This window comes from Diaphorina citri, unplaced genomic scaffold (genome assembly GCF_000475195.1).
Source record: "Diaphorina citri unplaced genomic scaffold, Diaci psyllid genome assembly version 1.1 scaffold211, whole genome shotgun sequence".
NCBI classification, from domain to species: Eukaryota; Metazoa; Arthropoda; class Insecta; order Hemiptera; family Psyllidae; genus Diaphorina; species Diaphorina citri.
The window spans coordinates 16201-33904 of record NW_007377648.1 but is presented as its reverse complement, the minus strand read 5'-3'; the positions used below and the strand labels follow the sequence as shown (position 1 = coordinate 33904).

Below are 17704 nucleotides of genomic sequence, written 5' to 3'. Positions count from 1 at the left end.
ATTTAGAGCTTTAGGTTTGGTCCTGTGTTCACTCCGTCTCTCTCTTCCTCTTCTTCTCTTTCCATTCCCTTATACATCGTATGAACCTCCCTTCCTCTCGTCTTTTGAAGAAATAGAATTCTTCAAACGGCACGGTGACAGCGTCCCTCAAGGAAGGAATATATTGCAGTTGCAGGGCTCTGAAAACTTGGTATGTTCGCTGAAATTCAATTTCAACGTTCCTTAAAATCCTACCAAGACTTGCGTGCAACGTGCGCACAGTACAAACATCCTTATCTAATACCGCGCCTCGCAGATGTATTATTTGGAATTGGACGATGTTATATCTTATATCCTACTTATGCCCGGGATATATCCTTCATTTTGAGATTAATCCAAATGGATTAAAAAATTAATCTCCGAGTGTAGTCCCGGATCAACGTTCCTTAAAATCCTACCAAGACTTGCGTGCAACGTGCGCACAGTACAAACGTCCTTATCTAATACCGCGCCTCGCAGATGTAATGTTTGAAATTGGACGATGTTATATCTTATATCCTACTTATGCCCGGGATTTATCCTTCATTTTGAGATTAATCCAAATGGATTAAAAAATTAATCTCCGAGTGTAGTCCCGGGCATTAGTTCTTCTGACATGACCCGGATGACTTAATTGTTCTGAGTGCTTCAACAATCGCTGGCTTAAGTGGCTCGATTATTTAGAGCTTTAGGTTTGGTTCTTTTCAATCTTTCATATTTCCCCATTTCTTTCTTTTTATTTCTCTGTTTTGTTTTTATGAATTGTTTTTTTAAGATTTACCTAGATTTTAAGATTTTTAAGTGAAAATGAGTTTTTCAATTCTTTTATTATTTTTTTAAAAAGATCTTTTTATGATTACATACCTATTCATTATTATTAATAGGCCATAAGGACACATTTTTAAAATCGTAGAAAATGACAAGTTAATCATTATAGTTATAGGAAAAGAAAATCTTTCAAAGTGCATTAGTATTTTTTCGTCAATAGGTGTAGTGCTATATTTATTTAGTCATACTTACTACCTACAAAACTGTCAATCAATATGGATTATGGATTGGCATCAAAACAATGCCTCATTATAGTCGTATTTTCCCCGTTGAAGATTTTTTGCGTTATCCACGATTGCCGCTATTCTGACACTCTGTCCCCCCTTTTGTTCGCAAATATACGACTTTTTAGCCCGTCCTTCCTTTATTATTACGATAGTAATGAAAAAAGGAAGCCCCAGGAGCGCGCAGCGCGACCGTATACGCAACCTCCCAAACACGCAGTGCGAGTAATAATAGTACATAGGTACTAATAGGGGGGTTTCCTGTTGGTGTTGATGCTGGGGTGGTGTGAAGCGAGGTGGTGGTGCACTGGGTTGTGACATGGGTAGAGGGAGAGGTGGTATATCAGGTAAGGTAGGAGCGCGTATTATACTGCCTGGGGTAAAGCTCTTGTTAGCTGGGCGGGAAGTGGTGGCTGTATCGTTGATACGGTTACGTCGTTCATAACTAGCAGTCATGAGGAGGTTACGTAGGTTCATACGTTGCTCGAATGGGGTAGGGCGACGTGTTTTAGGTTCAGGTGGGACATCAGGGGGGTCTGTACCATCGGTACTGGAGGTCTGGGGGGGAAATAAGAGGAAAACGTAAGAAACTTGTAGAAAGAAAAAATCCTCACAAATGATTTGTTCTGTCTGTTACAAGCAATAATTTCTTAACAGTTTAAACCAGAGAGTTCACAATTTAGACGTGTGTCCCGGTACAAGGCGGCTCAAAACTGTAATACAGGTCCTTTGTGATTTACAAGAGAGCGAGAAAAATATGAAGTTACATCGACTAGGTTCACCGCAATTGATTTAAGTCGTACCTGGGAAGGTAAATAATTCAGGTTGATATTATAAAGGCTCTGCCAACAATACCCGAACTATAGACACGGCAGCTATGGACTATATAAGTGATTTCTAACTTCCATGTGTATGCGGGCCATATGCTACATTTGCAGGTACTTCGCGGGATCGCGGGCCACATACACAGGGGAGCAGACCCGTATTCAGAATTTTCTTGAGGGGATTGAGGGTGGATGCTCCATTTTCGGAGTCCACCTCTTAGTAAAAGAGCAAAAATCAAGTCCGATAGAGGCCCACCCTAAAAGCTTCGCGGGCCACAAAAATGGCCCGCAGGCCGCTAGTTGGAAATCGCGGGACTATATCATGCCCTGATGTACCATTCTAATCAAATAGGACTGAATTTATAGTAATAATAATACCTAATGTTTATGTTTATTGTTTTTTATAAAATAAACTCACAAGTAGGTAATCATTTTGTTCCTTTTCAAGTTTAGTACAGTTAGTACTTTTCAGGAAAGCTAGTACGTTAGTACTTTTCAAGAACACTAGTACTTTTTAGTACCTTTCAGGAATGCTAGTACTTTTTAGTACCTTTCAGGAACGCTAGTACGTTAGTACTTTTTCGTTTATCCGTTGCGGATAAGCGAATTGCGGTAGTCCGGCTTCTATTTTAATAGGATGATACAACAAATATAATATATCTACAGAGTCTAGTGTACTGTAGACCTCACTTAGAACAAAGAGCCGCCACGGGGTCTCCCGAAGGCCCAATGAGACCCAAAAATTAATCAGCAAATTTACTCCTGGTTTTTTTTTTTTTTTTTTTTTTAATTAAACCTATTATTTTTTCATACTCCTACATAGATACAAAGATACATAAGAGGAGGACCTTGGGCATCAGGGCATCACACTTCCGCGGGTCCCAGGATTCATACTGGATACATTTCCAGCTTTTTGCTTGAAATACCTATAGAATATGATCAGAAAATCACCAACAGCCAACAACCAACATACGTGCAAAGGTCGGGATACACATGACCACACCGAGCCCGCGCCGACATACGGCCAGAAAAACAAGGCACTAGAACGACGTGTCCAGTCACACATAACCGCGCCCCTACCATGGTTATGCTACGGTACGGCCGTGGTTGTGCTTGGAGACCAGAGTCTTGCCCACGCCGAGACCGCACGGTCACAGTCTAGTTCAGTTTACTTTTTGACTGGGACTGTGCGGACTCGTGCAACATAGAGAGTGTAAAACTTATTGAAGAAGGGCGGAAATTCCCTGTTTAAACTTTCACACTCCAATTCAAGGCTGAAAAGAATCAGATCTTTATGTCGAAATAAATATTAGGCACTTATTAAGGAGTTTTTTTTTTCCACCAAGGTGTTTAAGCAACAATATTGATGGTTCAGAAGCGTGGAATGCAGAAAAATTGCTTAAATGGGGCCACTAAGAGCCCAAGCCCAATGAGCCCATTGTGATGGCTCAATCAGATTTTTACTAAATTGATTTGTAATAACTATGTACTTAAGAACTCAGCACATTTGTACAATTTTTTAAATCCAAAATCTTTTTACTTTTTAAATTACTTAATTATTATTTAATAACTATGTACTTAAGAACTCAGCACATTTGTACAATTTTTTAAATCCAAAATCTTTTTACTTTTTAAATTACTTAATTATTATTTCTCTCCCTCTTTCTTTTCAGGCATAAATTTGATTTAAAGCTACAACACTTCTGATGATGCCTTGAAAATTTAGAAATTAGATAGCTCCAAAACCAAAAGAATAGAATGGCTTCCAACATCTTGAATAACAACATCAACATCATGGAAAATGAAGCTATTACAAACACAACAGCGATAGTACAAGAAAAATCAAATGTTACTCAAGAAGAGCAAGATAATTTCAATAACATGAATGTCAACTGTCAGCACAAAAGCACAACACATGCTGATACAAAGTCTGTTGAAATTAATGAACAATCCAATATAAACAACAATCATGTGAATGAAGTGGTCAGTACAGCCAACAATAACCATGTAGCTGAAGTGGTTAGCAAGAAAGATGAGCATGTTTCATAAACAACAACCATGTGAATGAAGTGGTCAGTACAGCCAACAATAACCATGTAGCTGAAGTGGTTAGCAAGAAAGATGAGCATGTTTCTAATAATTTGAACAATCAGGGAAATGGTAACAGTACATCTGTTGAGAGCAATGGAGCATCGGCAATACGGGACTGTGATATTGATGTATCTATGCAGAACAATGCATTGTCTGACTTGATGAACACGACAATCAGGGAAATGGTAACAGTACATCTGTTGAGAGCAATGGAGCATCGGCAATACGGGACTGTGATATTGATGTATCTATGCAGAATAATGCATTGTCTGACTTGATGAACACATATTCAAGTGATGAAGACATGTTTGAGAACTTCCGTAGTAAACCTGAGTTTGATGAGCATAAAAGTGAAGATGAGTGTTTGTCTTCTTCTACAAGTTTTCTGTCTCTCAATGATTCAGAGAATAGGTAAGAACTATAGTGACTATTTACTAGTGTAGTAAATAGTACTTAGGTACCTACCTAACTAAAAAAAAGCATGAACCTACCTACCTTTCTACAGTTACACATATAGTAGGTACTTAACACTTAACAACAAGTACAGCCAATGTACCTAATTACCTACCTAGATTTTTTTTTTTTTTTATACTTTCCACTTTTAGTTACAATGGAGCAGTTGCAAATGGGTAAAAATTATATATAAATGGTTGATTTCTATGTAAAAAGTTGGGAAAAATCCAAATCTGAGGTCAAAACTCTGAAAAAATAACTGTAAAAGGTCAAAAATTCAATTTTTATCTTCTGTTCTAATGAAAGAGATCAAATATGTGTGACGTCAGACTTTACACAGTTGTTTTTTTGTCTGTTAGGTAGCATTGATCATTGCATTGCACTAGTTGTCGATCATTTGTGATTTCATATAGTTTATTGGGCTGTTGCAAGGAAAAGTTATAGTTTAGAATTAAATTTAATCAGAATTCTTATTTTCACCAACATTCTTTGGGAAAAATTGAATAAATTGATATACCGACCTATTATGCTGCTGGATCTACATGGTTGACAATAAAACAATGACTTTTCTATTCCCGATCAAATTGGCCGACAATAAAATCACTATGTCCGAAATCTTGATCAAAATTATCGAATATAAAAACACCATGTATTAGTAGTCGATCAGACTGATCGTTTATGGAATTACCATGTTTCGATCAAATCAAAGTTCGGTCGAGAATTGAAACCACTGGTTATAATGATGATCAAAAGAGTGATCGACTTTAAAAAATGTGGAAAAAACCTGTTTTTAATGTTGATCAATAATTAATTACTTAATAAATGATTAAATAATACACTTACCAATGAAAAGTGAAGTTTAAAATGAAGTTCACACCTTATATTTTCACTTTACACACACTTTGAACACTTTACATAACGGGAATCAAGAAAAAACTCTTTGCCAAGATCGTGTCTTGAAACTGCACAAAACACGTCGTCCCTCTGCAAATTCCAAAACCACACCGATTTTTTTTTTTTTTCAAAATGATTTTTTATAATGAAGAAAAATTCGAATTTGGCGCCTTTTTTTACAGTAGTACTAAAACAACACGAATATTCAAAAAATGTTATCAGAAATTAAATAGGATATACATTTATAGCCTAAAATTAACTAAACATGACCGAGTGATCGACTACTGGTGTAAAGTCGACTACTGGTACATTCACCCTACATGGACTAGGTTCACTGCAATTGATTTAAATCAACTGGAACTCATACAAAGTAGGTAAAACATGGGATTTTTTGGTGGAATAAACAATGAGAAAATGGTTCGTATTTTATTCTGTGGATACTTACATTGCGGTTATTTCGGGTACGTAATTGGTTTCGTTTCACTCTCCTCTCTTCCTCATCATCCGAGAACTCAACTACTTCAGGTGGAGGTTCCTGGTCTCTCTCCCATGAAGCATCTGATCCTTTCACCCTGGTAGACACAAGAGAAGATATGGATAGAAATATGGAGCTACACTAGTGGTTCAGTGAAATGCAGAAATCACTGCTGATCCTTTCACCCTGGTAGACACAAGAGAAGATATGGATAGAAATATGGAGCTACACTAGTGGTTCAGTGAAATGCAGAAATCACTAGGAAAAAAGGTCGACAATATTATTTGTTTTCATTAAAAATGTCTGGCAAATTCCATCAAAATGGGATTAACTATTTGTGAGTTATGGGTAAACCAGTACATACTTAGTGAGACATATCTACATAGGTTTGACAGGTTTTCTGGTGGAGGTTCCTGGTCTCTCTCCCATGAAGCATCTGATCCTTTCACCCTGGTAGACACAAGAGAAGATATGGATAGAAATATGGAGCTAGACTAGTGGTTCAGTGAAATGCAGAAATCACTAGGAAAAAAGGTCTACAATATTATTTGTTTTCATTAAAAATGTCTGGCGAATTCCATCAAAATGGGATTAACTATTTGTGAGTTATGGGTTATGGGTAAACCAGTACATACTTAGTGAGACATATCTACATAGGTTTGACAGGTTTTCTGAAATCTGCAAAACTATTTCAGGGGTGGTACATCATCAGTTTCATCACTATTTAATTTGACCAGAATAATAATAGTAGAGTACCTACTTACTGCTGAAGTAAAGAGCGTCTTCAAATATGGGCAGTATAAATATGGAGTATTATTTTATAATAAAGTTCAAGCGCAGGGGTGGTACATCATCAGTTTCATCACTATTTAATTTGACCAGAATAATAATAGTAGAGTACCTACTTACTGCTGAAGTAAAGAGCATCTTCAAATATGGGCAGTATAAATATGGAGTATTATTTTATAATAAAGTTCAAGCTGACAAAAATAGATTCCACTCACTTGATAAGATCAGGCAAGGGTACATAAGACGTGTGTTCTGTCTGTGGGGCACAGTAAACATCCTGGTCTATTTTGATATTCGAATCCACAATGTGCTGATGAGAGTTGAACCTCACACAATAGACCGGCCCTGACACGGGTCCTATCACATCAAATATCTTGCCTAGACTCCGCTGACCTTTGTCCAGAAACAGAACGGAGTCCAGATCTAGGGTGGGGGTGTTCTTGAGTGTTTTGATGAGGACTGAAACAATAAACAGAGTTGGTGGTAACAAAACTAACAAATAGTACATAAAAATAGAACACAGTAATGCTAGTAAACTTATTTGAACCTTGAACACAGTAATACTAGCATTCAGTCTCATAGAATGACTCAGAGCTTATAGTGTTCAAGCTCATTTTGTGTGTTCATTTTAAGCTGGGCCAGACAGGTTAAATCTGGGTACCAGTGTGCTGGAAACCTAACTCCATGTAGTCCAGATCTAGGGTGGGGGTGTTCTTGAGTGTTTTGATGAGGACTGAAACAATACACATAGTTGGTGGTAACAAAACTAACAAATAGTACGAGTCCAGATCTAGGGTGGGGGTGTTCTTGAGTGTTTTGATGAGGACTGAAACAATACACATAGTTGGTGGTAACAAAACTAACAAATAAAATAGAACACAGTAATGCTAGTAAAGTTATTTGAACCTTGAACACAGTAATACTAGCATTCAGTCTCATAGAATGACTCAGAGCTTATAGTGTTCAAGCTCATTTAATTGTGTGTTCATTTTAAGCTGGGCAAGACAGGTTAAATCTGGGTACCAGTGTGCTGGAAACCTAACTCCATGTGTAGAAACTTTCTAGAAAGCTAGAAAACCTTAGGTAGTAGTAGTACAAACAATAATAAAACTTACCCAGTGTATCAACAATGTTGAGAATTTTTCCCACAGGTAAACATTGGTCCTCTGGCACACTGATCTGAAGATCTTCTATTGGAGGCAAATCACCAAGATCTAACTCTCCCTTGTTACGAGTTGACTTCATTTTCACTCCCTGGGATTTTTTTGGCGCAATGGGTTCTTCCTCAGCTGAGCTGCAAGTTAGAAGAAAATATGAATAGATCAGTTGTGCTTACTTGGGTGATGTATCAAAGTCATAGAGCAGGAAAAATGAGGACTAACAGAATTTTTCTTTTTCTTCTACAACTTTTAGATCCCGAGATAAATCGATTTAAAAAATACCGGTAAATTGTGAACTTTGACGTCACAGCATATGCTCCCATAGGCGATGACGTCACATCAAATGTCCCGAGCAAAGCTCCCTTGCAGGCAACACATTCTTTCTGCTCCTCTGCTAGTGCACTTACATAGTGGTGCTACCTAATGGACGAGAAAAACAACTGCCTAAAGTCTGACGTCACACATATTTGAACTCTTTCATTAGAACAGAAAATAAAAATTGAATTTTCGACCTTTTACAGTTATTTTTTCAGAGTTTTGACCTCAGATTTGAATTTTTCCCAACTTTTTACATAGAAGTCGACCATTTATTTATAATTTTTACCCATTTGCAACTGCTCCATTGTAACTAAAAGTGGGTACTTTTACATTGGCTACATTGGCTGTACTTGTTGTTAAGTACCTACTAGCTATGGTCTTATCGTCCCGAAATCGAAGAGAGAAGGAAGACAGGATAGGAAGAAAGCCAGCCGTTCCGAGAACGAACATTATCCCATGTATCCATTGTATCATTTAAACGTAATAAGTTTTGTAATTTGTGGTTACCTATTTCATAACTTTAAGCAATCTCATTGTCTGATTTCAATTTTTAGCCTATTAGATTGATTATGGTTCTGACCATTGTTTACAAGACGATATGGATCACACAGATGTATACAGAGGAAAGCCCTGAAGAAATGGCTGAGAATCCCATGAAAATTTTAAACCCATTTAAAAACAAACTATAGGATAATACTTGTACCTATCAAGTTCTAAACGTAACACTTTAGGACACAGAACCACAGTCACTTTTCGTCTGTTTGAACTTTATTTTCTTTTAATGTATACAGAGGAAAGCCCTGAAGAAATGGCTGAGTATCCCATGAAAATTTTAAACCCATTTAAAAACAAACTATAGGATAATACTTATACCTATCAAGTTCTAAACGTAACACCTTAGGACACAGAACCACAGTCACTTTTCGTCTGTTTGAACTTAATTTTCTTTTACATGGCTGAGTATCCCATGAAAATTTTAAACCCATTTAAAAACAAACTATAGGATAATACTTGTACCTATCAAGTTCTAAACGTAACACCTTAGGACACAGAACCACAGTCACTTTTCGTCTGTTTGAACTTTATTTTCTTTTACAAGTATTACTTTTTATTTATATTTGGTACTTTTAGAGTACAAACCACAGGGTAAGCTCAATACGGGATAAAGTATGTGATTAGTAGAAAACAGAATGACAAAATGGCGACTGAGGTCCTGCGTCTTCTTATTCCATTGAAACATAAAATTCATACATGTTACAGATTTCATAAAATAGTTCTTCTCATGACTTAGATTTACATAAAAAACAAACAAAACATAAAAAAAAGAACAATCAACATCAACAACGAAAAATAAATTAATAAAATATATAAATAAAAAAATGTACAAGACAATTAAAAGTTTCCAACGAAACAAAGATATTCCAAAATCCATTTTCATTAGTATTGCCATCTTTAAGGCATAAACGTAGAGCAAAAAAAAAAGTCTTAGTGGCCCCATTTAAGCAATTTTTCTGCATTCCACGCTTCTGAACCATCAATATTGTTGCTTAAACACCTTGGTGGAAAAAAAACTCCTTAATAAGTGCATAATATTTATTTCGACATAAAGATCTGATTCTTTTCAGCCTTGAATTGGAGTGTGAAAGTTTACCCATCCGAATATCATGTAGGTCCCTAGGTTTTTGGCAGCTGAAAAGGTACCTAGTCTTGTAATCATTCCTGATTTGGTAAGGATATTTTCAGTTCATCAGAATTAATCAAATGTTTTAATTACCATGCAAAACAAATTATTATAGCAGTAGCAAGCTACCTTGACCTGGTTTGGCATATTTTCTATCAAGAATAATAATTCATGTCAGTTCATCAGAATTAATCAAATGTTTTAATTACCATGCAACACAAATTATTATACCAGTAGCAAGCTACCTTGACCTGGTTTGGCATATTTTCTATCAAGAATAATAATTCATGAATCATAATCATAAGCAAGGATGGTCTCCTCTGTAGTAGCTACGTACCTCGATTCACTCAAGAATTCCAATCCAATGTTTTCAACTGCGTTTGGTAGTGGGTCTTTTTTTAACACATCTACAGAAAATCCAATTAAACGGGGAAATAATTAGAATAGGTAATTAATAAGCAAAAGATTAAAATAAAAATTTAAATTTTAATCCTTTTTTTTACTTTCTTTATTTTTTGGAAATCAACAAAAAGAACAGTGCAACAGTGTTGCCAAATCACATGTTGTGAAAAACCGTACAAAAATTAAAACGTAGGTACATTACCGTACGGTACTACACGATACCTACTCCTCATCTCTACCTACTAGTCGCGTAGATTAGTTCGGAAAATCCCCCCCAAGATTTTTTACGAAGGGCCAAATCTTTTTTACAGCGCCGCAGGCTTAATTTTGACAACTTGAGCAGTAAAATACGCAGAAAGGTGACAAAAAGAGAGCTGATCGACAAAAGAAATTATCCCGTTTTAATTACTGATCAAGATTATCGACAAAAATCACCTGTTTCCGTCCTGGATCTACATGGTTGACAATAAAAAAATGACGTTTCAGTTTTCGATCAAAGTTCATCCAATGTTTTCAACTGCGTTTGGTAGTGGGTCTTTTTTTAACACATCTACAGAAAATCCAATTAAACGGGGAAATAATTAGAATAGGCAATTAATAAGCAAAAGATTAAAATAAAATTTTTAATTTTAATCCTTTTTTTACTTTCTTTATTTTTTGGAAATCAACAAAAAGCAAAAAGAACAGTGCAACAGTGTTGCCAAATCACATGTTGTGAAAAACCGTACAAAAATTAAAACGTAGGTGCATTACCGTACGGTACTACACAATGATACCTACCTACTTAACTCCTCATCTCTACCTACTAGTCGCGTAGATTAGTTCGGAAAATCCCCCCCAAGATTTTTTACGAAGGGCCAAGGTAGGTACCTATATTATATTGTGCCGTGCCTTTTGGAGGGCACAGCTTTAGGCCGTGTCAGTAACCGCACAGGTAAGATTTTGTTGTTTAATATCTACTTAAAATAGGAGCAGTACAGCTCAGGTATCAAAATATTAATGCCTTTGACCATGATGTCTGGTGGGCTTCAATCTCCTAACCCGCAATAGATTGAACACGGAGTACGCCATTTTGACGAGACGGACCATGTATTCATGACTACATGGAATCAAACCATTGAGGCTGTGATAGTCATTCGTCTGATTCAGAAGTAACAGCAACGGAATGACCTTTTTAGTTTTGTTGGAGCACTTGTACCAGGGACTGTTGTAGAGGGCAGATCTCCATGTAAGGTTAAAAGATGCAAGAAGTTCCCCAGAAAGGAACACAAATAGAGCAGCCATCAGGAATCCGACTGATTCTAGGATGAATTTATAGTAAATAATTGTAGGGAGCAATCCAGGCGTCAGTAATGCATACATGCAGGCACATAAAAGTAAGCCTATCAGTCCTGTACGAAATACCCAGGTGATTTTCATATAGGAATCAATCTGCAAAATCAATGGAAAGTAAAAATAAATCTAAGGTAAGTAATAAACCAATGTTATCCCACGTTGTGGCCGTCAGAGGAGCCTTTTCCGCGCAGTCTATTCCCCTCCGGAGAGCCTGTGTGCCTCTGATCCAATACACACGTTACGGTCACTGCAGACTCTTGAGAGACTTGCACTGCGCAGGCTAGGAGTCGCAGACTGTAACGTATTGATGGTCTGACTAACTAAATAGTAAAAGCTCAAAAGCTGTAAGACCAGAATAGTAAAAGAAAGACATTTTTTAAACGAACACATCAAGAACAGAGTCCTTGTCCTTGTCATCTCAAGTAGGTAGTATGGTTTTTAGTAGGTAAGTAGGCATTTTTGTGTCGGTATCACGTTCGTTTTTACTGTCTATCTATGTTGATCAATTTGATAACTCACCTTCCTCCTCATGAGTCTCAATTCCTGATGATATTGAATGAGTTGCTTCATAAAATAACATTCATACTCTCGATATAATCTACTATTTATTTCCTTTCGTCTCTTTCCTCTAAACAGAGATTCCACTTCAACGGACACTCCTCTCCTGACATTCATGTGGAAAACACGCTGCCCGCTAGGATTATAGTGAACAGTTCCGATTATTTTGGTATAGTCATTGAGTAGGTCATAGTGAACTTGTAGACTTATCGTAGTCAGAGGCATTGAGATACCATTTAGTTAACTTGTGTACATAGTAATCGAAGATTTTAATATTTTTTGGATCTCTGGAACTTAATTGTTCCAGAGCACTGAGAGGACAAAAGTAAAAGTACCTTTGTACCTAAAGTACTATTCCTACAAAGGTACCTAAAGTACAAAGTACTATTCCTAGGGTTGGGACATCGAGACGAAAACATCGATGTTTTTAAACTTCGATATATCGAGTATCCGATGTATCGTAATCAAAAACATCGATGTTCGATATTATCGGGATTTCGATGTACCTCATCTCAGTGATATCAATGAAGGGGATGTACATATAAATTGGTAACGTGTTGTGAGGATTCTTCCACTTGTAAATTCTTTGCATGGTCAGGAGTTGAGATTGAGATCGAGGCAAAAACGGTGCAATAAGCCCGATACCTGGGAAGGTAAATAATTCAGGTTGATATTATAAAGGCTCTGCCAACAATACCCGAACTATAGACACGGCAGCTATGGACTATATAAGTGATTTCTAACTTCCATGTGTATGCGGGCCATATGCTACATTTGCAGGTACTTCGCGGGATCGCGGGCCACATACACAGGGGAGCAGACCCGTATTCAGAATTTTCTTGAGGGGATTGAGGGTGGATGCTCCATTTTCGGAGTCCACCTCTTAGTAAAAGAGCAAAAATCAAGTCCGATAGAGGCCCACCCTAAAAGCTTCGCGGGCCACAAAAATGGCCCGCAGGCCGCTAGTTGGAAATCGCGGGACTATATCATGCCCTGATGTACCATTCTAATCAAATAGGACTGAATTTATAGTAATAATAATACCTAATGTTTATGTTTATTGTTTTTTATAAAATAAACTCACAAGTAGGTAATCATTTTGTTCCTTTTCAAGTTTAGTACAGTTAGTACTTTTCAGGAAAGCTAGTACGTTAGTACTTTTCAAGAACACTAGTACTTTTTAGTACCTTTCAGGAATGCTAGTACTTTTTAGTACCTTTCAGGAACGCTAGTACGTTTTAGTACCTTTCAGGAATGCTAGTACTTTTTAGTACCTTTCAGGAACGCTAGTACGTTAGTACTTTTTCGTTTATCCGTTGCGGATAAGCGAATTGCGGTAGTCCGGCTTCTATTTTAATAGGATGATACAACAAATATAATATATCTACAGAGTCTAGTGTACTGTAGAAAACTCACAAGTAGGTAATCATTTTGTTCCTTTTCAAGTTTAGTACAGTTAGTACTTTTCAGGAAAGCTAGTACGTTAGTACTTTTCAGGAACGCTAGTACTTTTCAATACCTTTCAGGAATGCTAGTACTTTTTAGTACCTTTCAGGAATGCTAGTACTTTTTAGTACCTTTCAGGAACGCTAGTACATTAGTACTTTTTCGTTTATCCGTTGCGGATAAGCGAATTGCGGTAGTCCGGCTTCTATTTTAATAGGATGATACAACAAATATAATATAATTATCTACAGAGTCTAGTGTAGGTACTGTACGAAAAGAAAGACATTTTTTAAACGAACACATCAAGAACAGAGTCCTTGTCCTTGTCATCTCAAGTAGGTAGTATGGTTTTTAGTAGGTAGGCATTTTTGTGTCGGTATCACGTTCGTTTCTAGTGTCTATCTAAAAGTAAGCCTATCAGTCCTGTACGAAATACCCAGGTGATTTTCATATAGGAATCAATCTGCAAAATCAATGGAAAGTAAAAATAAATAGGTAAGTAATAAACCAATGTTATCCCACGTTGTGGCCGTCAGAGAAGCCTTTTCCGCGCAGTCTATTCCCCTCCGGAGAGCCTGTGTGCCTCTGATCCGATACACACGTTACGGTCACTGCAGACTCTTGAGAGACTTGCACTGCGCAGGGTAGGAGTCGCAGACTGTAACGTATTGATGGTCTGACTAACTAAGTAGTAAAAGCTGTAAGACCAGAATAGTAAAAGAAAGACATTTTTTAAAGGAACACATCAAGAACAGAGTCCTTGTCATCTCAAGTAGGTAGTATGGTTTTTAGTAGGTAGGCACTTTTGTGTCGGTATTACGTTCGTTTCTAGTAGCGCGGTGGACTTCGGATCTGGAGGTTGGTGGTTCGAGTCCAAGTCAAGTCATAAAATTTACCGTAGTGTATTAAGCGGGGAACGATATTTGTGACGAGCATTATGGCTTAACACAGTGGTGTAGTGGTTAGCGCGGTGGACTTCGGATCTGGAGGTTGGTGGTTCGAGTCCAAGTCAAGTCATAAAATTTACCGTAGTGTATTAGGCGGGGAACGACATTTGTGACAAGCATTATGGCTTAACACAATTAAAATTCCTTTCCTTCCTTTATTTCTTGAAGTAGGCACCTACCTATCCTGAAACGTATGACTTCTCACTTTTTTGATTTGTCATATGTTATACTCATTCAAATCGCGACACTGATCATTAAATAAATGCGAGTGAAAAATCTTTGATAACTCACCTTCCTCCTCATGAGTCTCAATTCCTGATGATATTGAATGAGTTGCTTCATAAAATAATATTCATACTCTCGATATAATCTACTATTAGAACAAAGAGCCGCCACGGGGTCTCCCGAAGGCCCAATGAGACCCAAAAATTAATCAGCAAATTTACTCCTGGTGGAAGATGGAACATAAGAGAAAAGACATAAGAGACTTCATGAAATAATATTCATACTCTTGATATACTCTACTATTTAATTCCTTTCGTCTCTTTCCTCTAAACAGAGATTCCACTTCAACGCACACTCCTCGAATAGGTACAACCTATTACAGTTGGAAAACTTTCAAAACATTATAGGTAGTTCCGATGACATCAAATTATTTGCAGGATGCCATTAATAATAATAATAATAATAATAATAATACGCCACCGAGGCAGGTACAAGGTCATTTAAGAAAAGAGAAAAAAAGCTCAACCCTAAAGGGAATTTAGTTAATAATAAATCACATATCTAATAGGTAGGTAGGTATTCATCACACCTTCAGCTAAATAAATAATACCTACGTTATCAAAAGCTACGTCTAGACAACTTTGTCTCTTTGTAAGCTTGTTTCTTGATAACTCACCTTCCTCCTCATGAGTCTCAATTCCTGATGATATTGAATGAGTTGCTTCATAAAATAATATTCATACTCTCGATATTTTATTTCCTTTCGTCTCTTTCCTCTAAACAGAGATTCCACTTCAACGTACACTCCTCTCCTGACATTCATGTGGAAAACACGCTGCCCGCTAGGATTATAGTGAATAGTTCCGATTATTTTGGTATAGTCATTGTGGTAGGTATAACAAAAAAAAAAAAAAAACACTGTCCTAAGATATCCTACACCTGAGCTGAAGGGCTCTTTTGGTACCTATCCATCATGGCTGTAAGGGACAACTGGATCACCAAAGGTCCGGTTAGGTCCAACTGGCAAAAATATGAGCGAATGTCTCTATACAAGAGAATTAAAATTTATTCAACGAACTACTCCGATACAGAGTTCCCAAACGACAGCAATTCGGGTTGACGTATTATAAAATAGTTAAACATAATTACAAAATTATTTCTAATTGAGTGTCATATGCCGCGCCGTAAATTATACATTATAAATTATAAACTATGTATAATTTTACTATTGTCACTCTCACCATTAGGTAAAGGACGTCATTTGAATTTATGAAAGCATGAAACTCATTAGGGAGCTAGGGACGCCTCGTTCGTAGTTTTTCGGAAAACAAAAGAAAATCTAGTGTGAACGTCACACGACTTCCCTTATCCTATTAAATTATGCTTAGCTAGGTTTCTTAGGTATGGATTTTGGGGGTCTCCTCTCATAACTTTTTCGATACCTATCTCTAACCGTTTAGTCGGTAGAGCCCAAAACCGCCAAAAAGCGGCCGAAATGCCTTCAACCGCTGCATCGATCTTAACCTGATTTCGTGTTGCTATGATTTTGGGGGTCTCCTCTCATTACTTTTTCGATACCTATCTCTAACCGTTTAGTCGGTAAAGCCCAAAACCGCCAAAAAGCGGCTGAAATGCCTTCAACCGCTGCATCGATCTTAACCTGATTTCGTGTTGCATCATTGTCACATTTGTGGCCTGCAAAATTCATGTCTCTATCTCTTACCGTTCTCAAGATATTTTGTTTACAAACAGACACACACACGGACCAATGGCTGAAACTTTGGAATTACGCTCTAGGGACCTCAAAACGTGTTTTGGCACTAAAAACTGACCATCGATAATTTTGCCCGAATACATTACTTTCCTTCCTCTAGGACTCAAGATATTTTGTTTACAAACAGACACACACACGGACCAATGGCTGAAACTTTGGAATTACGCTCTAGGGACCTCAAAACGTGTTTTGGCACTAAAAACTGACCATCGATAATTTTGCCCGAATACATTACTTTCCTTCCTATAGGATAAGGGAAGTAAAAACGGAAACCTCTAATAATACCTATGAAAAATAACACATCATTATTGTTAATCTGCAACACGAAAGGAAACAAGTGTCGAGCAAGTTGTTTCCATTACAAATTTCCCTGTTCTACCTTATTAAAGTCGTGACACACATAAGTCACATATTATTGTTAATCTGCAACACGAAAGGAAACAAGTGTCGAGCAAGTTGTTTCCATTACAAATTTCCCTGTTCTACCTTATTAAAGTCGGGATACACATAAGTCACATAACCGCACCGAGTCCTCTCCGAGCAGAGTCCGAGGCACGGACGACGTTCCCTGACGGTTATGGGAGAACACACTTGCCCAACAGAGCTCGGCCGCCGGCCATACAGAACAGGGAATTTCCGCCCTTCTTCAATAAGTTCTACACTCTCTATGTTGCACGAGTCCGCACAGTCCCAGTCAAAAAGTAAACTGAATTAGACTGTGACCGTGTGGTCTCGGCGTGGACAAGACTCCGGTCTCCAAGCACAACCACGGCCGTACCGTAGCATAACCATGGTACGGGCTACGGGCGCGGTTATGTGTGACTGGACACGTCGTTCTAGTGATCTAGTGCCTTGTTTTTCTGGCCGTATGTCGGCGCGGGCTCGGTGTGGTTATGTGTATCCCGACCTTTGCACGTAAGTTGGTTGTTGGCTGTTGGTGATTTGTTGATCATATTCTACAGGTATTTCAAGCAAAAAGCTGGAAATGTATCCAGTATGAATCCTGGGACCCGCGGAAGTGTGATGCCCTGATGCCCAAGGTCCTCCTCTTATGTATCTTTGTATCTATGTAGGAGTATGAAAAAATAATAGGTTTAATTAAAAAAAAAAAAAAAAAAAAAACATTTCCCGATGGTTCACTGAAGTTAAGCAACCTTTCAAGTTGTTAATATCCGGATGGGTGACCACAATTTGGACATTCCCGTGCTGCTGGCCAGACTAACTCTTTTTCCGGCCTAACTTCTTGGGCTGGGGCAGGCAAC

General features: G+C 37.6%; 2 protein-coding genes across 2 annotated transcripts; one reads left to right on the top strand and one right to left on the bottom strand.

Moving 5' to 3' along the window:
* Positions 1-681: 681 nt before the first annotated feature.
* Positions 682-7908, bottom strand: LOC103506053 (H/ACA ribonucleoprotein complex non-core subunit NAF1). The gene is made up of 5 exons (XM_026821210.1): positions 7712-7908; positions 6812-7055; positions 5778-5904; positions 1317-1628; positions 682-762 (listed from the first exon to the last, which is right to left on the bottom strand). The coding sequence occupies exons 1-5, from the start codon at positions 7839-7841 to the stop codon at positions 682-684; spliced, it is 894 nt and encodes a 297-aa protein (XP_026677011.1). The 5' UTR covers positions 7842-7908.
* On the top strand, positions 3572-4417 carry LOC113466091 (myb-like protein D). The gene is made up of 3 exons (XM_026821205.1): positions 3572-3940; positions 4030-4054; positions 4171-4417. Exons 1-3 carry the CDS (start codon positions 3653-3655, stop codon positions 4398-4400), a joined length of 543 nt encoding a protein of 180 aa, XP_026677006.1. The 5' UTR covers positions 3572-3652; the 3' UTR covers positions 4401-4417.
* Positions 7909-17704: the final 9796 nt, after the last annotated feature.